Source organism: Acinonyx jubatus, chromosome B3, assembly GCF_027475565.1.
Source record: "Acinonyx jubatus isolate Ajub_Pintada_27869175 chromosome B3, VMU_Ajub_asm_v1.0, whole genome shotgun sequence".
NCBI classification, from domain to species: domain Eukaryota; kingdom Metazoa; phylum Chordata; class Mammalia; order Carnivora; family Felidae; genus Acinonyx; species Acinonyx jubatus.
In genome coordinates, this window is record NC_069386.1 from 47211901 (window position 1) to 47235669 (window position 23769).

Sequence of the window (23769 nt, forward strand, 5' to 3'; positions counted from 1 at the left end):
CCAGCTAGTTCACCCCTTCTCCAAATATCATTATCATTTGTGGCAAAACAACAGCAACAACAATAACAACAACCCTAAAAGGGCCAAGCACAGAGATAAATACTCATAAAAAACTCACATATGCTAACTATATTATGTTTACTATTTGGGGGTAATTTAAAACGTGAAATGACTGCTACCCACAATGATGATATTTCCATATTTTTTCTTCTTTTTTCACATCTATTGTTCCTGATATTTCAACTGTCCTCCCCAAATAAAGCCTAGAAATAAGCATTTAAAAGTGGTTCTCAGTTAGTTACATAGCTTCATCTCTGGAACAAAAATTAATCCTCCTTTTGGGAGACATATCTGCAGCCTAGGCCTCACAGTTTTCCCACAAATGAAGCATGGTGAAGCATGGAGAATGATGAATACTCATCAACCATGAGAGTTGGCAGAAAAATCTAATATGCTTTATATAATAAAATTATCAAATACATTTTGTTTAAACTTATGATTTTAATTCCATCTTTGTTTAATAAGAGAAATAAGAAGAAAGTATTTTTTACTTTAACACAGTATGTTTTAAATCAGTGTACTCAAGTTAGTTGAGCCAGAAAGTTTTCTGTCCAGGTTATAAGCCCACTCACACCCACTTTCACAAAACAACCAAATAAGAATATTAGAACCATTGTGGGGTCCCTGGGTGGCTCAGTTGGTTAAGCAGCCAACTCTGGATTTCAGCTCAGGCCATGATCTCACTGTTTATGGATTTGAGCCCCACATTGGGCTCTGTGCTCACAGGACTTGGCCTGCTTCAGATCCTATGTCTCCCTCTCTCTGCCCCTCCCCCACTTGTGTGTGTGCACAGACTCTCCCTCTCTCTCTCTTTCTCTCTCTCAAAAAATAAAAATAAAAAAAAAATAGAATAAAAGAACTATTGTAGAAATTAACTGACTGATAAGAACAAAAAAACTTTTTTTCTGAATGTAGAAATAAATTGATAAAATTTAAATTTCCATCCAGGCTGAAAATTCACAAAAAAGGGAATAAAACACCTATAGTATGAAATGGCCTTCATAGTGTGTAACCTTTTATAATATGCATAATCAGTATAATCTCATTCAGTTAAAAATCTGCCCATGTATATTCTTGTAGTTCACTAAGGTGTTAATAGTCATAAACTCTGCTAATAGAAATGTAGTGTTCTTATATTGTTATCTATATATTCTCACTTTCTACAATGTACATATACTGATTTCACAATAATAAAAGTAAAAACAAGAACAAAATTTACTGCAAACATCTTACTTAGAGGTCAGATGTCAACACATAAGGCAAGGATAAAAAATTTTTTTAAAAATTTTTTTTAACGTTTATTTATTTTTGAAAGAGAGAGACAGAGTGCAACCTGGAAGGGGCAGAGAGAGGGAGTCACAGAATCTGAAGCAGCTTCCAGGCTCTGAGCTGCCAGCATAGAGCCCGATGTGGGGCTCCAACTCAAACTGTGAGATCATGACCTGAGCCGAAGTTGGACGCTCAACCGACTGAGCCACCCAGGAGCCCCAACGATACCCCGATTAATTAGTTCTTCTATTTATTAGAAGTTATGGTTAGTTCAATAAAGGAAGAAAATTTTATATGGTGTAAGGAGAGGAAAGCAAAAGATGTTTATGAACATAGCAGACTCAAGAAAATCTACAGATACGTGATCAAATTTTAAAATGGAATTTAGCAAGACTAGTGGATATAAAATCAATATAGAAAAATAATTTGTTGAATATCAATTTGCCCCTCCAGATTCACTCTTCACCTTCCTCCACAGTGGTAGTGCCTTGGGATACCGACCTGCAGTAACAAGTTCCCTTATTCTCTGGCTTCTCATTAGGTTCAGTAAGTAGTAGTAGCAGCAGCAGCAGCAGCAGGAGATCCAAGGGAGGAGGAAAAGAGTATGAGGGTTATATAACCTCATCTCTCTCCCTGTGGGGCTGCTCTTGGCTGGTTGTATCACCCATCAAAAGTCATAGCTCCCATCAGAGGGCTCTCTCTGCATAGCTGTTTCTGTCTTTGCGTTCTGGAAAATTTCTTCTTTCCTTCCCTTTAAGTTTAGGAGTAGTAATGGCCCCCCAACATTACTGCACCTTAGGTACTGTATAATCCCTGGTAGTTTGCTTAAACCCTGCCTACGTATGTGTAAATGACCTAATATGAGGGTGATGTTTCCTACTTGGGCCTTCAAGGATATAGATAGTATTTATGACAGCAACAAAGAATTTAACTAGAAATAAACAAAGAGGCAAAAGACCTTTACAGAAAAATTCTAAAGCTTAATTAAAGGACATTTTAAAACAGCTATTGAGCTATACCATGTACATGGCTAGGAGGACATAATATGCAGACATTGCTTTTTCTCCAAATTGATCCGTAGATTCAAATAAATTCCATTGCAATTTCCAACCTTATTTTCATGGGACTTGGCAAGGGAAATCTAAATTTATATAGAACAACAGAGGGCAAATAATAGCCCTCTATTGAAGAACAATAAATCAGGCAAAGCCTTGCTCTACAAGGTAGTGTTACTATACACATGGAGTAATTAAAACTGAAATTGGTGCATTGCAGATCAATAAGGAAAGATAATGGTACTGGAACAATGGTATTCATATGGACAAAAGAATAATAAAATTATACACCTATCTCATTATACAGAATATATAAATCCCAGGGGAATTATAGTTGGATCATAAAAAGCTTTATGATCTCACATTACTAAAAGAGTATTTAAATATGGTCAAAAAACCCACATTAGACCTAAAGGAAATAATTGATGAATTTGACAGTTCTGGACTTTAAATTTCTGTGCATTAAAAGCCATTTTAGACAAAGTAAAATATATATGCCACAGCTTAGAGAAAACAAAGTAGATGTACCCGCAATAGGATGTAGTAATCTCACACACGTGGAGTTAAAAGTGATTTAGGAAGTGTGTCTCAGCCTTATTAAACATGGAAAGTAGTATCACCTCTTTAGAAGTATTAAAAGTATAAAGCCGTGTGTGGGAATGATGCTATTAAATACAGAATAGTGTTGTCTCAAGTCAGAGAGACGAGACCAGGATATGTACCCTGGTGCACAAAAATAGCTTCCACAGTTTTTCTTAGGTCAATTTTTTTAAAAATAGAAACATGGGCGTTCATATTATTCCCTATGCTTTTATGTTGGAGATATTACCAATGCAAGTAGACATGTCACAAAAGTAGAAACTAGATACCAGAAAACAAAGTTTAATAAACCAAAAGTTGTGGGATTTAATTTTTAAAATCTAAACTATGTATATAAATTATGATATTTAAGGAAAAAATAGGAAAATATCAGCATTGTTGAAATGAATAGGCATTAAAAAGAGGATAATGTGAAATACTTCCTTATTAACTGGAGATCAAAACAGACTTTTGTTTAATGGAAAATTAACCAGGATGTTTTTCTATTAATAATTCAGTGTTGACCCAAGATAAAGGCAATGCATCATAATACATAAAGGCAATGTAAAGGAAACAAAAGTAAGAAAAACAAAATGGAATTAGATGAAGTAGGTGTGGGCACAACTAGAGTCCATGACCACAGATGTCCTTGAGCACTTTGGAAACTGGTAAGGAATTTCACAAAACCACTCTCTATCATTTTTCAAAATTCCGGTAGAGTGCCTGCTGAAGTTCTGAATATAGGAAAAAAGTCAGCACAATTTTTCTTAATAGAAAAGAATGGCCTCGGTATTATAATATGTCTATCAGGTCAAATTCCTTGCCCACAAAGCTACTGAACCTTTTGTGAAAGCATTAATTTGCAAATTTTAAAAAATAATGTTGGACTTCAATTCAACATGAGTTGGTGAAGATTAAAATCTGTCAGTTGAATCTAATTTTCTTCTGTGATGGGTCTGTTAAAGGGCAGCGACAGTGTAATTAATTGCTCGAGGCTCAGAAACCCAATTAATCTCTAAGTTGACTTTTATTTCATAGAATGTTAGTGCTAGAAGAGGCCTTAAGGATTATCTAGCCCACCCTCTTCATTTTATAGAAGAGGAAACAGACGTTAAGGAGGTTAAATAACTTGTTCAAGGTCAAAGACACAGTCTTTCTTCGCCAGTGCATCCTGTAAATAGGTTCAGTAATGCATCCTTTAAACTTTTATGAGTTTCTTTGCATTGGATCATGAAATATTATTTGAACACAGGTTTTTTTTTTAATTTGCCTCTAAGTTTTTAAAAATTGAAGCCTGTTCCATAATGATTATGCAGCAAAGGGGGGGTGGGTAGTGAGGGCAGGGTCCTGGTCTGCACCCTCAAGAGGAGGACTCTGGAGACAGAGGACCAACCCTATATGGACTCTTGGAAAACCAGGAGTCCCAGTTTGGCAGATGTGAGTGACACCTAATCCTGTGGTGCTTTGCCAGCCATGACCTCTCTTAGGAATTTGTATGTCTGATTCCGAGATGGAAGTGGATAAACTGGGCACACAGGGTACTCTTAGAGAAGATGTCAGCAGAATAACAATGATAACAAAGATGACATATGAGAAGATTAGAGGAAATGAGAATAGCCACTATAAATGTGAGACGCATACTAGCACTCCATGTGTCAATGTAGCAGCCGTGGGGGTGCTCTGCTCAAATCTCTCTTTAAAGGAACTTGCTTCAAGGAAAGCAATTGCCCAAGAACCTCTGGTTGCTGCACATCAGGATCCACTGCAGTGTTCACACTCAGGCCACACTCTGCCAAAGCTGCTCCCAGGCAATGCCTGAGCATGACTGGGGGATTAGAGCCGGGACTTTTTGGCCCAACATGGGACATCTCTCATGGAAAGGCTGTGCTTGGAGACTCCCTACTGGCCTGGTAGAGACTTTATCAATTGTACAGCAGTTTGAGGCTCTTCTTCTTTTCCTCTCTCCTTTTACAGGTGTCAGAATCAGTTCTGAAGGCTCTCCATGCCTATGTCTACTTCTCCCTCCTCCTTTCTCCTTTATAGACCTTTTCCAAAATAAACCTCTTGACCAGCCAGTTTGGTCTTGGCATCTGTATCACAGAAGACCCTAGCTGATGCAGAATATAGCAGTTACCTTGGTTGATGTCAAGGAGGGATTTAAACATTACCTGAGAAAAAAATTAGGATCCTGCTTTGTGGAGGGAGTGGTTTGAAAGCAATAGTTTCTGTCTGGTTGTTGTAGTTACCATTATCACAATTCCTTAATTGTGCTCCCTCATGATGGCATGGCCTTAGATATACGTATGTATTGTAGTAAAATTTACTTCTGGTGGTGGGGTGGGGGGGGGGGGGAGAAAACCCATGTTTCACAGATTCTAGGATATACTTTCTTTTTTCATTTTAGTCTTTCTGAAATTGGGATGGGCCTTAAAATAAATGATGTGCTGCAGTTAAATCAGAGGGGTTTCTTCCTTTACTGATGCATAAAATACCTGGGCATCCTACCATTGATGGTGTCATAGATTGATTCAGTAAGAAATATCATCTCAATTCAGGTCACAAGATGCTAGGTACTATTATAGATTCTAAAGGCCTAAGGGGCTGAATTAACCTTTGTGGGTTATTATTTGGCTATTTGTTAGATGTATCTACTAGGAAAGGAAAGAAAAACTCAAGAAACAGAATTATGTGATGGATAGGTATACTGTGGATAAATATTGTCATGGGCATATTACTATAGAAATAACTAGGGATCCAAAGAGGCATAAAAAAAGTTTTGGAGGGGTACCTGGGTGGCCCAATCAGTTAACCGCCCGACTTTAGCTCAGGCCATGATCTTGCCGTTCATAGGTTCGAGTCCTGCATGGGGCTTTGTGCTGACAGCTCAGAGCCTGGAGCCCGCTGTCGAGTCTGTGTCTCCCTCTCTCTCTGCCCCTCCCCTGCACGCACTCTGTCTCTCTGTCTCTCTAAAACATAAATAAACATTTTTAAAAAGTCATAGGAAGCAAGAACCTTTACTCTTGTCACTTCTGACTCTATTCACTCTTTTACTCCTTTTTCTTTTTTGCTACTTTTACAACTGGTGTTTTCTTATAGGCCAGAGCTGTCTTACCTAAAATTGGATTCCTTGGCACTGTTTCCAAAGTTAGGATTGAAACCATTGTTTCCTTTCTCTCTCCATGTAACCTTTATACTTGGATCAGTTTCTCCCAGCATTCCAATTATTTCCAAAATTCCCCATGTTTCAAAAATCCTAGGAAAGAATAAGTGGGGATCATTTTGATATACTACTCCATAATCACTGGAAGGATTGGTAAAGTTTGGGAAAAATATACTTCACACTTGATTCAGAGATTGTTTGAAAAAAAATGATTTTGTGTGGAATGATGCCCTAGACATTGTGGAAAACATTCTATAAAATGAGAAATTTGCTGTAATTCCGAAGTTCACAGCATTTCCCTGAGATTCATTAGTTTTTAAATTTTTTTGACCTTGACCCGTAGTAAGAAACACGATTTATATCATGATCAAATATATACTCTCTTTCTTGCTTTCTTAGCTTTCTTTCTTATCTTACCTTATTCGTGATCCACAATTTGAAAAATACTTAATTTTATAAAAAAGCATGAGCTGGGGAGACAGACTTGGTACAAAACTCTGTCGTACAACTAACCCCTTCCATGAATTTGGCAAATTGCTTCTACTGAATCTTGTTTTCTTCATATGTAAAACAAACTGAATTGTCCTAATAATTACAGACAATTATAAATGAAGCGGCTGGTATATAGTAGGTGCTCAATTAGGTATAAGGTAGCAGGAAAATGTTTTCAAAATATTTTGCACTGCATTTCCTTATACACTTTGTCATCTATTATCTCAAGGCAAGGTTGTTACAGGATTTCTGGGCCATTCTGGTCTGTTAGCTCTACCAGTGAATTGATACAGCTGCTTTCTCTCTCTCTCCCTTTGCCTTTCCCCTCTCCTCCCTTTTTCCCTGTCTCCACCTCCCCACAGCCCCCCAGTTCCTCTCTGTTTTTTGGCAATGGGCCAAGCAGGGCTGGCTCTTAGGACAATGTAAACAGCCTTGCACCATACTCCTTTGCCTTGCTTCAAGTGATCACAGTGAGCTTGGGTTCTTAGGCTCTCCCTCCTCAGGTAGCTGCCTTCTTCATCTGCCATTCCTCTTGAAGGAGTATTGTGTCCCTCTTGCTCTCCAGGACCTTAGAGTTGGTGCTCAGGTTCTCAGTGCCCAGTCATTCTTTCCTATGATGTTGCTCAAGCTCTCTGCAAATCACCTCTTCTGGGCCTGCCCCTCTGATCCTCCAGACATACTCACCTTTCTCTAGGTACGTAGCTGATGTGCTATTATTTATTTCATCATTTCCTTACCATTGTGTATTTGGGCTGCTCCTCTTTTTCTGCTAAATTGGAAAATTCTACAGTGAATAAAATAATACATTTAGTGGTTTCAAATTTTTGTTTGGTCTGGTTAATTTTCCATTGAAAAAAATGCCACAAATATGCCAAATTTGATCAAATTAGGTACTTTTTCCAAAGTTAAGAAATGAAAAACAATTAACGCCTTTCTAAAGGTGTTTTACCTATATATGTACTTGGATATTAATATGTACACACTTTTTAAAAAAATGAATACGAGCTTTATAGTTCAGAAAGGGACTCCTCTGCTCTTTACAATGAATTAGATGTGGTTGTCTTTGTTTCACCACTAACCAATTAGTCTCTATGCACCAAATGACAAATCTCTAAGCAACTATTACTTGCTGTTCCATGTCTTGTTATGTATATGCCAACCACCTATTTTAGTACTAATTAATGTCACTTTTCATTCAATTCTGTTCTTACACCTGTTGTATCTGCACTTGGTTTTCCTCTTATGCTTAGAATGACAGAATGCACAAAAATAGACAACTGAGGCAATCATCTAGATGAAGGTAATAATTTTTTTCAACTACATGGTAGTTTATTTTATTTTATTTTATTTTATTAAGTAATCTGTACACTGAACATAGGGCTTGAACCCACAACCTCAAGATCAAGAGTCACAGGCTCTACCAACTGAGCTAGCCAGTCATGCCAAACTACATGGCATTTTAAATAAAAGTGGCTTTTTAAAAAATTACCCAGATAAAACTTTATTCATATCCACAAAGAATAAGCATTCTTTCCGTGTGGTGTTCCCCAACCTTAGAAATGTACGTGTAACATTTCTATAGTTACTTTCTAGCATTCCTTTAGAATTTACCAAGTCAGTAATTTCCTAATAGGTGAGCATGCAAGAGCGAGGATGAAACTAAGAGAGCAGTGAAGGAAGGGAACCACTAATCTAGGTTTAAATGGGCGACAAATAAACTTATATAACTGTGTCTCCTCCCTCCCCCGCAAACAATTATTTAGCTCTTGATCCCATCGGCACCTAGTCAATGTGATTCCCAGATTATGGTGGATAAAACATCCAGACACAGATTTTATTGCCTTAATGAAACAGTCAGGTTCAACATATGGAAACTGGCTTATTCTGAATCGACCAGAAATAGTCACTTCCTAACTGCATATCACAGAGAGACAAAGTAAGAAAGGAAGTTATATACAATGAAACCATTAAATGCAGATTTGCCACAAGGCAAGATGGTAATGCTTGAACATTATGAAGTGCGAAAACTGCAGAAACACATTATATTTTAAACACTTCATCTATTTAACAAACTATGTACACTCTTCAGCTAAATAAGATGAATTGAGATTCAAGAGGCAGCACCGTACTGGCAAATCTCGTCCTAAAGGCATCCATTAATATAAATCAACAGTAGCAATTTGGTTTGATCATTTATTTGCGAGAATCATTAAGGTTTATTAGCATAATTATTCCCTGTGGGATTTCATGTCAAGGAAATGAAAAATGGCATTATCAATATTTAAAAGATAAGTGTGTAACGTTCAGAGTACTTAGTCATCTGCAGGTGGTGTCCAGCTGCAGCAAATTAGATTAGATTTGGGCATTTTTCAGAATGAAAGAAAAATTGCTTTTTTTTTAATTGCCTCATTTTATAAAGCAATACAATTTTGTAAATAATTTCTACTATATGGTTAAACTTACAGTGTATACCTATTACCATGACTTATTTCATATCAGGAACTATGTTATGTTCAACCTTCCTATATTGTAACTGTTGGGAACGGTGAATCATATAATCCATCATTTATTATTAGGAAAAGCTCTTTCCCTTACATACTCTAGACCTTTAGTCTAGACCTGTGGGTGAAAAGCTATATTCCAAAGGGAAATGAACCAGAAAATTTCTCCTTAATGCTGGGAGGGCATAAATCCTTCCTCAACAATGAAGTAGCATTTATGATAATTTATCATAAAAAATAATCTTTAAATGTAGTAATTGTTTTTTTAAAAAGGCATACAATGGAGTATTATTTTGTGATAAAAATAAATGAGCTATCAAGCCACAAAAAGACATGGAAGAATCTTAAATGCATATTACTAAGTGAAATAAATCGGTCTGAAAAGGCTACAGACTGTGTGAATTCAACTATATGACATTCTGGAACAGAAAAAAAAAGGCAATAGATAGATTAGTGGTTTCCAGGACTTGGGGGGAAGGAGGGAGGGATGTATAGGTGGACCACAGGGGATTTTTTAAGCAATGTAACTATTCTGCATGGTACTGTAATGGTGAATACATGACATTATGCATTTCTCAAAACCCATAGACCTGTAAAATAGAGTGAACCTTAATGTCAACTATGGACTTTAGTTAATGTATCACTGTTGGTTCATCAATTGTAATAAATGTACCACACTAATGTTTGATGCTAATGATAGTAGAAACTGTGTGAGTATGGAGGGAGGAGAGGACATATTGGAACTCTCTGTAGCCTATCAATTTTTCTATAAATCAAAAATTGCTCTAAAAAGCAAAGTCTATTAATTAAAAAAAATTAGGCTATTTTTTCAGGTCAAATCAGCTAATTGTTGCAACTTACTAAATTTATCTTTAATTTATTATTATTTGTAATGTTTATTTATTTTTGAGAGAGACAGGGTGTGAGCAGGGGAGGGGCAGAGAGAGAGGGAGACAAAGAATCCAAAGCAGGTTTCAGGCTCTGAGCTGACAGCACAGACCCTGATGCAGGGCTTGAACCCACAAGCCATGAGATCATGACCTGAGCCGAAGTTGGACGCTTAATGGACTGAGCCACCCAAGCTCAAATCTAAATTTGTCTTTAATTTAGATGAAAATTTGGGCCAAAAATCTTTTTCTCTGACAGATCCCTTATTAAATTACATAAATTATTGTAGAATCTTTCTACAATACTCATGTGTTGCCTGGAAACAAGAAGCTATAACTAAAATTCCGTTTAGAACCAACAATCCTTAGAGAAGCAAAAAATAATTGCTAAAATACTTTGTAATACTACATCACATTTTGCTATTAGGAATTAGCAAATTCCACTCTCTTAAACCTGGTATACCCTGAACCTGTCCTCCTCATTTACCCTCGCTACAGGGAGCCTAACCTTTTAGGGAAGTGGTTATATCAAGAAATTTGCAGCAGGCTGTCTGCTTTGCTTTGTTCCAGGTCAATTTACACAGAACACCAAGAGAGAAAGCTTGTGCCTTCTGTTCCTCTCAGGCAATATTGCCGATGAGTAGAGCGGGAGAGATAATATTGATATGCAACCATGCGATCAATAACCCAAGGACAGAGAGAGGAGCAAAAGATTTGCAGTTCCCAGAACTTTTTTCACAGCTCCAGTTAATCTTTTTACTCATGCTTTAGATTCTTTTCCTTATGGTCTCAATCTTTGCCACATATAGACCTTTCTCAAACTCCTTCCCAGAATTTGCTTTAACATGAACGTTGCATGTTTTTAGCTTGTTTATATATGGTCCTACATTTTATCACTGTTTTATTAGTGAACATTGTTCTTATTATAATGTCATTACTTTAAAGTAGGGGTCCCTTTGCCAGGGCAACCTGGAGTGCAGTGTAGGTCCTCTTAGACCGAGGACTTGAATTCTACTTGTTCAGAATCCTGTTGCTTTTTCAGTACCCTCCACTCTTGTGATTAAAAGTACACCAACCATTCCTTGACATTCTTCTTTTGTCTCTCATCTCATAATTTCTGGTCACCTATATGGTTTCACCTTAGTTTATTTCTACTGACTAAATGCAAAGCTTTTCCCTCCTCCTACACAGTAGATTCTCCATCTGAATTATCCTTCTGAACATCCTAACACTCAAATCACCACGTTCTAAATATACTGTCAGTCCTTCAATGTATACTTACTAAGCTATACTATGTTCAGAGCTCTGTGCTAGCCACATTCTGGTAAATTTAGACAATTAGTAATGCATTTAGACTATTGCTTACCATGTGTGGTGTTCTGAAATGCTAACTGCATGTTTTAAGAGGCAAATGGAATTGATATATTTAGCTGCCTAACTAAACAGATAATCTATGTATTGATGAGTGAAATACTTTGTGTATTTGATTAATGAAGTAGTCTTTAGGTTACAAATGTTTCCTTGCAAAAACTAATGTATTAGTGTGTATTAGAAGTTCATTGTATATGAGAGCCTATATTTAGTTAGCAAGTAACTAATGTTTAATGATCAGATTTGTACCCTCTTAATGTTTTTAAGACATTTATATTTATTGATATGTGAGCATTTCAGGCAAATAACATTGACCTGAATCTATCTATGCAACCAAAAAGATTTGCCATTTGGTTGCCAAGAGGTCAATTGGATTGTGTTAGACAGATAAGGGAAATGAAGAAATTATAATGTATTTAGACTTTAATGAAGTCTTTTTGAAGAATTCTCCCAGTAAATTCTTATGGAAAGGTATATAAATATTGGTAACATTTTAGTAAAATTGGTTCATTGGTAACTAGTTAGATGATCATACTCAAAGTTTGCTGATTTAGTTACCCTCAAAAAGATACTCTAATAGTATATGTCAGGGCTCTTTGTTCTTGGAGCCTTGTCTAATTTTTTATTCTTTAAGTATTTGAAAATACAAAAGGCTTGTTTATTCAATTTGTAAATGACATGACTCTGGGAGTTATTAAACATGTTACGTGGATATTTTGGAAATCAAAACCAAGAATCAAGCATCGAAATCAGCCAGGAGGAGGATAAACTTTCACTCTTCACAGATTACATGATACTCTATATGGAAAACCCAAAAGATTCCACCAAAAAACTGATAGAGCTGATTCATGAATTCAGCAAAGTTGCAGGGTATAAAATCAATGCACAGAAATCGGTTGCATTCCTATACACCAACAATGAAGCAACAGAAAGAGAAATCAAGGAATTGATCCCATTTACAATTGCACTAAAAACCATAAAATACTTAGGAATAAATCTAACCAAAGAGGTGAAAAATCTATACACTGAAAACTATAGAAAGCTTATGAAAGAAATTGAAGAAGACACACACAAAAAATGGAAAAAGATTCCATGCTCATGGATAGGAAGAACAAATATTGTTAAAATGTCAACACTACCCAAAGCATACACATTCAATGCAATCCCTATCAAAATAACACCAGCATTCTTCACAGAGCTAGAACAAACAATCCTAAAATTTATATGGAACCAGAAAAGACACCAAATAGTCAAAGCAATCTTGAAAAAGAAAACCAAAGCAAGAGCCATCACAATCCTGGACTTCAAGCTGTACTACACACCTGTAATCATCAAGACAGTATGGTACTGGCACCAGAACAGACACTCAGATCAATGGAACAGAATTGAGAACCCAGAAATGGACCCACAAACGTATGGCCAACTAATCTTTGACAAAGCAGGAAAGAATATTCAGTGGAATAAAGACAGTCTCTTCAACAAGTGGTGCTGGGAAACCTGACAGCGACATGCAGAAAAATGAACCTGGACCACTTTCTTACACCATATGCAAAAATAAACTCAAAATGGATGAAAGACCTAAATGTAAGACAGGAAGCCATCAAAATCCTCGAGGAGAAAGCAGGCAAAAACCTTTGTAATCTTGGCTGCAGCAACTCTTACTCACCACGTCTCCAGAGGCAAGGGAAACAAAAAGCAAAAATGAACTACTGGGATCTCATCAAAATAAAAAGCTTCTGCACAGGGAAGGAAACAATCAGCAAAACTAAAAGGCAACCGATGGAATGGGGAAGATATTTGCAAACGACATATCAGATAAAGGGTTAGTATCCAAAATCTATAAAGAATATATCAAACTCAACACCCAAAAAACAAAGAATCCAGTGAAGAAATGGGCAAAAGATATGAATAGACACTTCTCCAAAGAAGACATCCAGATGGCCAACCGACACATGAAAAAATGCTCAACATCACTCATCACCAGGGAAATACAAATCAAAACCACAATGAGATACCACCTCACACCTGTCAAAATGGCTAACATTAACAACTCAGGCAACAACAGATGTTGGCAAGGATGTGGAGAAAGAGGATCTCTTTTGCACTGCTGATGGGAATGCAAACTGGTGCAGCCACTCTGGAAAACAGTATGGAGGTTCCTCAAAAAACTAAAAATAGAACTACCTTACAACCTGGCAATTGCACTACTAGGTACTTATCCAAGGGATACAGGTATGCTGTTTCGAAGGGGCACATGCACCCCAATGTTTATAGCAGCATTATTAACAATAGCCAAAGTATGGAAAGAGCCCAAATGTCCATCGATGGATGAATGGATAAAGAAGATGTGGTATACACACACACACACACACACACACACACACACACACACACACAATGGAGTATTACTCGGCAATCAAAAAGAATGAAACCTTGCCATTTGCAACTATGTGGATGGGACTAGAGGGTATTAGGCTAAGTGAAATTAGTCAGAGAAAGACAAATATCATATGACTTCACTCATATGAGGACTTTAAGGCATAGAACAGATGAACACAAGGGAAGTGAAGCAAAAATAATATAAAACAGGGAGGGGGACAAAACATAAGAGACTCTTAAATATGGAGAACAAACAGAGGGTTACTTGAGGGATTGTGGGAGGGGGGATGGGCTAAATAGGTAAGGGGCACTAAGGAATCTACCCCTGAAATCATTGTTGCACTGTAAGCTAACTAACTTGGATGTAAATTAAATTAAAAAAACAACAACACAAGAATCAAAAGTTGTGATCAAGACTCTGAGCACAGGAATTATGGGAAAGGAACTAATTAGTAGCTTCTCTAAGATAAGGGAGAGAGGAAAATGGGAGAAAGGAAATAGGAGGTTTTCTACTCTGCCTGTTAATCTTCAAAATAAAATATTGATTTTAAAAGGCAATGAATGCTATAAAAAGTTTTGTTTTTCTTAATCATTTTCACCCATGAGATTAAATAGAGGTGGTGGTTTGTATCATTTAGGAATTGCATCTGACTAATAATAATAAGAATCCGGAGTGAAGAAGAGGACACAGAGGCTTAGACAAATGAGGAATTTATTTTTCTTTCATATAGCATTAGGCAGCCCAATCTGATATTGTAGCTCTGTGGTCATAAATAACCAAGGCTCCTTCCATTTTTCTCTTCTGCCATGCAGAGCATGTATTATCTCACTGACAAGATGGCTGGTGGGCTTTCAGTCGTCACAACCTCTTATTAAGGGCAGAGACCCACACATGTAAAGGCCTTCTTGCAGGAAGGAGCTCAAAGAAATCAATTTTGGCTGAAGTTTGAAGAAATCTGAAGAGATAAACATACAGCCTTTATAGCCAGGTGAAGGGTTCTAGATTTTCTTTAAAAGCAATAAGATAACAGCCAGTACTTACCATTAAGAGAAGTTTTATCAGTTTATGAGACCCCCCCCCCCCAACTAGTGTGCCAGAATCCACCTAACACTGAGACTGGACCAGGGTAACAGAGAAGCCCCTCTTCCCACTACCTGGCAAGCTAGCCTTAGCAACAAAAAACAGCAGTCTCCTGGGAGGGCAGGAACCAGAAGGTGGAGAGAGACAAGCTTTGACATGCCAGAATCACAGGGAAGGCCTTAAGCTAAAGATGAACCAGGAACATTGAGAGAAGCCTTTTGGAAAACTAGCTTCCACCATAAGCAAAAGATAATGCTAGAGAAATTTGAAGATAATGGTGTACTGAAACCACATAACCATAGCAACACGAAGTTCAAATCCAGCTCAGCTCCTGACTACCTAGGCTCAACCTCCTACACTGATGTTGTATGCTTATTTCCAGGCCTAAATATGATTTACCTCAGTCTCTACTGCCTTACATGTGATGTCTGGTATTCAATCCAGAACTATGACATCCACCAAAATTCAAGGAACAACATTGTAAAAGGTGTATAAAGATGAACCTATCAACAGAACAAAATTCATACATGGCCCAAATGGTGAAACTCAGAAAAATTTAAATACTATGATTAATATATTAAAGACCCTAACAGAATAGGTAGACAATATACATGAAAACTTGGATAATTTTAGCTGAGAAGATGGAAACTATAAGAGTTGAATGGAAATTCTAAAAATAAAACAAATGAACTTTGACAGTTTCAACAAAAGACAACATAGCTGAGGAAAGGAGTCAGCGAATTTGAGGATATATTAATAAGAATTACCCAAAATGAAAGACTGAAAAATATTGGAGAAAACAAAAAACAGAGCACTTGAGAATTTTGAAACAATATCCAACAATCTAACATATGTATTGTGGATTTATGTAATTTAAAATGTATGGTAACAGCACAAGATATGGGATGGAAGAATTGAAATTATACTGTTCTAAGGTTTACACACAACAACTGAGGCAGAGTTACAGTATTTGAATAATATATAAATAGTAAATCTTAGGGCAATCACAAACATTTAAGAGGTATAAATAACAAGTCAATAGTGAAAATAAAATGAAATCACAAATAATAAAAAAAGAAGACCGAAAAAGAAGAGAAAATAAAAAACGTATGCAACAAATATTTTAAAATTAGCATGTGTATATTTTAATCCATACATATCAATACTGATATGTAAATGGCATAAACCTAGCAATTAAAAGATGGGACTTTCTTAAATTTTTCTTAAACATATGAGTGAAATCATATGCTATTTGTCTTTCTCTGATTGACTTCACTCAAACATACCCTCTAGGTTCATCCATTTTGTGGCAAATGGCAAGATTTCATTCTTTTTTTTTTTTAATTTTTTTTAACATTTATTTATTTTTGAGACAGAGAGAGACAGAGTATGAACAGGGGAGGGGCAGAGAGAGAGGGAGACACAGAATCCGAAACAGGCTCCAGGCTCTGAGTGGTCAGCACAGAGCCCGACGCGGGGCTCGAACTCACGGACTGTGAGATCACGACCTGAGCCGAAGTCGGACGCTTAACCGACCAAGCCACCCAGGCACCCCTGATTTCATTCTTTTTTATGGCCGAGTAATAACTCCATTGTACATATTTACCACCTCTTCTTTATTCATTCATCTATGGATGGGCACTTGTGTTGCTTCTATATCTTGGCTATTGTAAATAATGTGTAATAAGCATAGGGGTGCATATTTCTTTTCAAACTAGTGTTTTTGGGTTTTTTTTGGGGGGGGGGTAAATACCCAGTAGTAGAATTAGTGGATCATATGCTAATTCTGTCTTTAATAATTTTGAGGAAACTCCATACTGTTTCCCACAGTGGCTGTACCAATTTGCATTTGTACCAATAGTGTACAAAGGTTCCTTTTCCTTCACATCCTCAACAAAACTTGTTATTTCTTGTGTTTTTGATTTTAGACATTCTGACAGGTATAAAATGATATCTCATTGTGGTTTTGGTTTTTATTTCCCTGATGATTAGTGATAAAACAAAACAAAACAAATGAACAAAGAAAAAAAAAAGAAAAAAAATCAGACTCTTAAATACAGAGAACAAACTGGTGGTTGCCAGAGGGGAACTGGCCAGAGAGGGGTGGGGGGTTGGGTGAACTAGATAAAGGGGATTAAGAGTACTCTTATCTTGATGAGTATTGAGAAATGTATAGAATTTTTGGCTCACTATATTCTACAGCTGAAACTAGTATAACATTACATGTTAATTATACTTAAATTTAAAAAGATGGAGATTGTTCGGTTGAATAAGAAAATAATGCTCAATGATATGCTATCTGTAGGAAAGTCATTTTAAATATAAATATGCAGATACATTAGATAGAAAATTAGAAAAGTAAAAACATAGAGAAATACATGCCATGTAAACATTAGTTATAAGAAAGCTACGGTGGCTACATTAATGGCAACAAGACTTCAGAAAAAGAGTATTACTGGGGTGCCTAGGTGGCTCAGTCAGGTAAGTGTCTGACTCATGATTTTGGCTCAGGTCACAATCTCAAAGTTCATGAGTTCGAGCCCTGCATCAGGTCCTGTGCTGGCAGCATGGAGCCTGCTTGGGATATTCTTTCTCTCTCTCTCTCTCTCTCTCTCTCTCTCTCTCTCTCTCTCTCTCTCAAAATAAATAAATGTTAAAAAATTTTTAAAAAGAACAAAGAATAATTACCAGGGGAAAATAAGGGTGTTTGAAATGTTAATGTCAAAATGTTAATGTATATACCTTAATCCTAAAGGTATACACACTTAACAATAATACTTTAAAAGACATGCAGCAAAAGGATAAGCAAATCCACAATTATACTTGATGACCTCAACACTTCTCACAGTAATTGATAAAATAGAAATACTGTAAGGACATGGAATTTCCTTGGCATTGGATGAAAGCCATTCTCAACCAACTTGACCTTTGTGGTGTTTATAGAATACCTCACCCAAAGTGCCTGAATACATATTCTTTTCAAGGACACATGAAACAGTCACCAAAATGGACCATATTGTGCTGAATAAAATAAATCTCTACAACTCAAAAGATTTGAAGTCATACAGGTACATTTTTTTACCATAATGGAATCAACTAGAAATCAATAACAAAAAGATGCCTGGAAATGGTTAACAAAGCATGTTTAAATAATTCATAAGTCAAAGAAAAAGTCTTTGATATTTTGAACTGAATGAATGAGAAATCACCATATATCAAAATCTGTGGGAAGCAGCTAAAGCAAGGCTTAGAGAGAAATTTATATTATATATTTATATTTGAAAAGAAGAATGGTGTTAAAGATTTAAACTTCCACCTTATGAAACTATAAAGAGAAAAGCAAATTAAACCCAAAGCAAGATGGGAAGAAAATAATGATGGTAAGAGCAACAAACAATGAAAATGGAAAAATATATATATACATATATTTATGTGTATATATATATATATATATATATATATATATATGAGAGAGAGAGAGAGAGAGAGAGAGAAATTAATAAAGCCAAAAGTTTGCTCTTTGAAAATATAAGTAAATTTGATAAAACTTTAAATGATGAAGAGCAATATTTCTTCAAAGTTATTTCTGGGTAGAGCTTTTTCCGATGTGTATAACAGTACCATAATTTCAATCATTTGTTAATTTAACAAATATTTACTTATCACCTATTATGTGCCAGGCACTAATCATTGTTCAAAACAAAACAAAAATTCCTGCTGACAGCCCAACCAACGAAATTTTAATTAGAGGCTACTTTGTGAGAAGCTATACATAAGCCATGCTTTTTGTAGAATTCTTGTGGAAGTTGCTAGACAAACAAAATTGAATGTTTTCAAAATGTTTTGCACTGTACACATGTGGCCAGTTCGACTTTTGTGGTAACTGGGTTTATATGATCTCCCAAAAAATAGAAACCTTGACAATTACCATCCCCTCAACACACACACACACACACACACACACACACACACACACACGCCCTTTTCTATTGTAGAAAACAATTTGATTCTAAGGTGAGGTCTACAAGCCCAATAGGATTATCTATTCCTTGCATGTCAGTTTGGGAAGTTTCTACTGACATATCTTCAGGCTCACTGATCCTCTCCACAGTGTTGTCCAGTCTACAATAAGCTTGTCAAAGGCATTCCTCATTTGTTACAGTGTTTCTTATTTCTAAAATTTTCTTTGGATTCTTTGAGTTTCCATTTATCTGATTACATCACCCATCTATTATTGTATGTTGCCAATATTTTCCATCAGATCCTTTGGCATATTAATCATAGTTATATTACTGTTTAATAATCTCCCAATCTGTTCTGTTTCTCCCAATCTGGTTGAGTCTAGTTCTGATGCTTACTTTGCCTTTCAAACTGACTGTTTCCTTGCCTTTAGCCTTGTTGTTTTTTGTTGAAACTGGCTGTGCTATATTGGGTAACAGGAATTGAGGTAAATAGCGCTTAATGTGAGTTTTTTATTACATGGCTAGGAGTTGGGCTGTGCTTCATGTTTGCCGTAGCTGTTTGTTCTAGAGGTTTCAAATACTTCTAGTATTTTTGTTTCTGTCTCCTGTTGTCTTTGGATTTCCCTAAGAATTCCTTGTTAGTATGTGATTTTGCAGTGCTTTCATCTGTACTCAATGTTAAGTGTGGGAAGAATTCCATAATTTTATATTTAAGCCTCTTTAAACCTCTTTGGGCTGTGACCTTCACAAGTGTTTCTTAGCTTCCTCCTCTCTACTTAGGAGAGACTGGCAGGCTGGAGGAAGCTATAGTCAGAGAACTGTCCTTGCCTTGGGTGGGATATAGCTTTGGTACAATCTTTTCTTCTGGGAAGTAGGCCTTTATTAAGGAGAAGGCTCTAGATATATTTGATAATAATTATTAATCTTATCTGCTTCCTAGAGCCACAAGATATCTTTCTTGGTTTTTAATGGTGAGAACTTGCTGGAGTTCGTCAAAGCAAAACCCATGCAAGTGTTGGGCCTCCCAAGACTGCAAACCCCGGGTAGTTTAACTCACTCCAGTCTGTGCTCAGTTTCCAACAATTAATCAAAATTACTATTCAAGTATTCCTTGTTTATGGCTTCAGAGGCTCCTGCTCTAGATAAGTAGGTCTTGGCTGTTACCCCCTGGACTCACCTCTCCAGATTTCAGGGTTGTAGGTTGCCCTGTGACCTCAGTTCTTTGATGAGTCCAAGAAAAATCATTAGTTTTTAGTTTGTTGAAATTTTTCTGATAGTAAGGACAAGTGATAACTTCCAAGCTTTTACATTTTGAAGCTGGAACTGGAAGTCCTTTTGGTTATTAATATTTAAGCACAATATTGCTGCACATGATGGGCTTCAAATTAGCTAGCACAAACTAAGTCAAGTTCCCACACTACGTTTAATTTTTTTTTTAATATTATTTTTGAGAGAGATAGAGAGGGAGAGAGTGAGAGGGAGAGCGCAAGTAGGGGAGGGGCAGAGTGAGAGGGAGACACGGAATCTGAAGCAGGCTCCAGGCTCTGAGCTATCAGCTCAAACTCACAAACCCCAAGATCATGACCTGAGCTTAAGTCAGATGCCTAACCCACTGAGTCACCCAGGCGCCTCAATTTTTTTAGGGACTTCTCTGTCATCTCTATAATCTTTGAATAATTTTTCTGAACCATTCCTGTTCTTAAATTCTTCCATTTAAAATGGACTGTAGTGTGTAACTGCCAGTAAAATAAACCTGATCACATCCTGCCATCATCTGTATGCTGGCTCATCGATACCTGGACCAGGTATTCCACAGCGGAGAAAGCTCTGTGTGGCCCCTGCATTTTATTACCACAGTTTACCAACAGCGTCTGCGGGGTGTAAGGTGAAGGGCGCTGGAAGGGCATGCCACCCACAGTGGCTCACAGTTACCCAGCTAGGGAGACGGTGGCCGTGCCTCCCACTGCTAAAGGTGAAGGCAGTCATCAACTCATGCAGAACGGGCTGAGGGCACAGGATGTTCTATGCGTGGAAAGTGACTTTGGCCCCATGGAATAGGAGTTTGCGTATTTCTGTGTAAAGTTTCCACAGCTTCCCCTTGGCTCCCAAACCTACCCAAATCACAGAATTTAGCCGCTTAAGGGAAATCGTGAGCGCCCAAAAAGACTACAAAGAGCTCGCGCCTGGATACAGAATCTGAACTTCCCGCCTGTTAATTAGATCTGGAGAAGTAGCTCCTCTGCCAGCCTTCCAAGAAGCTCAATGCCCATTGGCTCTTCCTGCGTCCAATGAGAGACTGCGCCCTGCGCCGGTAGGTGGGACCCTCTTTGGCGGCAGTTGCCAGGAAACCGCGTCAACATCAGAGAGCTGAGCCTCTGCTTTGGAAGCGGGAGGTGGTGGCCGCTGGAGCACGAGAGGGAAATTTTCGTCTGCCAAGATGGTAAGCCGGTTGGGGGTCTTGAAACTACTTGTTTATCTATTGGTTTAATTGTAGTTTAGAGCCAGCTTGCACCTAAAAAGGATTTGAAGTGCCTAATCTGAGAATTAAAGTGGGAAACTCGTACAATTTGCTTTCAGAGGCCTCCTGTGCTATTGTTTAAGCAACGAACACGGTGGCTTTCAGCCTTTTCCAAAATTTCTGGCTGTTATTAGATCTGCCCGGTAAATATCTTTTTTCTCATATTTTGGAAATTTGGGAAAAGATTAAGAATGTTGAACGAGTAACTGGGGGAAGAAAACTCCAGGAGAGAGTGAATGAATTAAGTAGCAGCGGCCCGACCTGTTAAATCTATATTAGGAAAACCTGACCAGTTTCTCAACGGAACTTTATGGCCAAGGGGTAAGGGAGAGGGGGGGTGGAATGGGGAAGGAGGAATTCCCTGTATTGCGCTAAAAGCTAGTTCTACAGAGCTTGACTACGGGTCTTTGAATCTTAGTACTGCGGCATATTTAAGCTGAGGAATCCTGGGTAAAGTTGCTTTTACTTTTTATTCTTCATCTATAAAATGGGGAGTAATAAAAGTAGTTTACTGATATATCAATATATTTAGCTACCACGCGTACTTTTTTTTATTTCTCTGAATTTAGGAAGGAGGCTAAAGGTCCTTTGTTTTTATTAGTGTTCCCTATTTTTGTAATGGGAGTTTACATCAGTATACTTTTAAAGTTTATTTATTTATTTTGAGAGCGAGGGAGCACAAGTGGGGGAGGGGCAGAAAGAAAGGGAGAGAGAATCCTAAGCAGGCTCCACGCTCAGCCGGGGCTCAATTCCTTAGCGGGGCTCAATCCCAGGACTGGGAGATAATGACCTGAGCGGAAATCAAGAGTGGTGCATAACCCTCTGAGCCACCCAGGCACTCCACAGCAGTATTCTTTTAAAAATTATATTTTGGAATATCAAAGTATGCATACTTTTCTTTTTTTTCATTATAGGCTTCTAAAAGGAGAGCTATGAACTTCAGTGAAAGACATCAGAAATTAGTAGATGTAAACTACTGCAAGAAATTGCATGTCCAATCACTAAGAAAGATACAGAATCAAGTCAGGGACCAAATGGTGCAGAACGAAAATGATGACCGTGTGGAGCGCAGGAGATTCCTCAGATTATTACAGAATGAACAATTTGAGTTGGATATGGAAGAGGCCATTCAAAAGGTACATTTTACTATTCATTCTTACATCATTTTTTTCCCTTCATTTTCTCCTTGGAAATGATAAAAACCAACTGCTGATACTGGAATTGAATAGATAACAGGATCAGATAAAGTATGCCTCATTGTATGTCAGTCCAGTGTAGTGGTAAAGAACTGCGTTTTTGGAGTTAGACTGTTATGTCTTTAAATCCTAGTATTGCTGTATATAAGCTGTTGAACCATGATTTTACTTGCTGCCTCATCTATAAAACAGGAATTATAATAGTACCCACTTTGTAGGATTGTTTTAATAGTTAATGATTTAATACATGCAAAGCACTTGGAAAAGTACCTGGAACAGAGTAAGACACAGGTTTTCTCGTTTTTTTCATAAACATGAAATCCATAATTACTGAGTTTTGCTCATGTAAGTAAAATTCAGTTGCATTCCATAAAATTCAAAAGACAAAAATTTCAGATTACCTTTTTTGAATTTACTGATATTAAACATGTTCATTGTTCATTGGTAGAAAATGAACACCTATGTCTTAGATTTGAATTTACTTGTATTTTTGATTTTTGAAATACTGACTTGAATTCAGGTACAGTACATATATATAACTCCTAAAATATGGAGATAATTTTTTAATGGAAACTTCTAAATATTTTACAGGATGAAGGTGGTAAAAAAGGGAAACCAATAAGAAACAAGTTCTCATAAATGTGAAAAAGGTGTTCTGATATTTCACTATTTTTTGAGTTCCTGCTTTATGTTCAACATTTTGCAAGATATTGTGGGGAATGGCAAAAGCAACTTTTAAAAATGATATCCATCCCTCTGAATTTCAATTTCATAAAGCTTAGACATGATTTTCAACTCTGAGCAATAAGATCCTAGGGATTAGATTTTTTTCCTATTTTTATTCTTATTTTTTTCTTTAATTTTAAAGAAAACCCTAGATATCAGATCATCTCTCTCCTGTATACTTCAGTATGCATCTTATAAAATACAGGTATTTTCTAACATAGTAGCAGAACAATGCCATTATCTCACGTAATGGAATTAACAGTAAATTCTAGGTATCATTTAATGCCATCCCATAATCAAGTTTTGGGGATTATGTCAAAGTCTGCTTTTACAGTTGGTTTGTTTTAATCAGGATCCGAACAAGGTTCATATAGTATATTTGGTTGTTATGTCTGTTAGGTACCTCTAATCTAAAACAGTCTCTCCCTCATCCTTTATTTATTTAAAAAGGAATTTTTGTTTAACGTTTATTTATTTTTGAGAGACAGAGAGAGACAGAACATGAGTGGAGGAGAGACAGAGAGAGAGGGAGA

General features: G+C 36.9%; 1 protein-coding gene across 2 annotated transcripts in view; it reads left to right on the forward strand.

The window, feature by feature from the left end:
- The window catches only part of MNS1 (meiosis specific nuclear structural 1), a 93019-nt gene that overhangs the window by 25599 nt on the left and 43651 nt on the right, over positions 1 to 23769 (forward strand). The window contains exons 6-7 of one of the 2 annotated variants that reach the window (XM_027067320.2): positions 21017 to 21236; positions 22229 to 22450. In XM_027067320.2, coding sequence (XP_026923121.1) covers positions 21234 to 21236; positions 22229 to 22450 — 225 coding nt within the window. In that variant the 5' untranslated portion in view covers positions 21017 to 21233. Of the gene's footprint in view, positions 1 to 21016; positions 21237 to 21305; positions 21458 to 22228; positions 22451 to 23769 lie in introns of those variants that run through there. The other variant, XM_053223985.1, reaches the window with a different exon arrangement.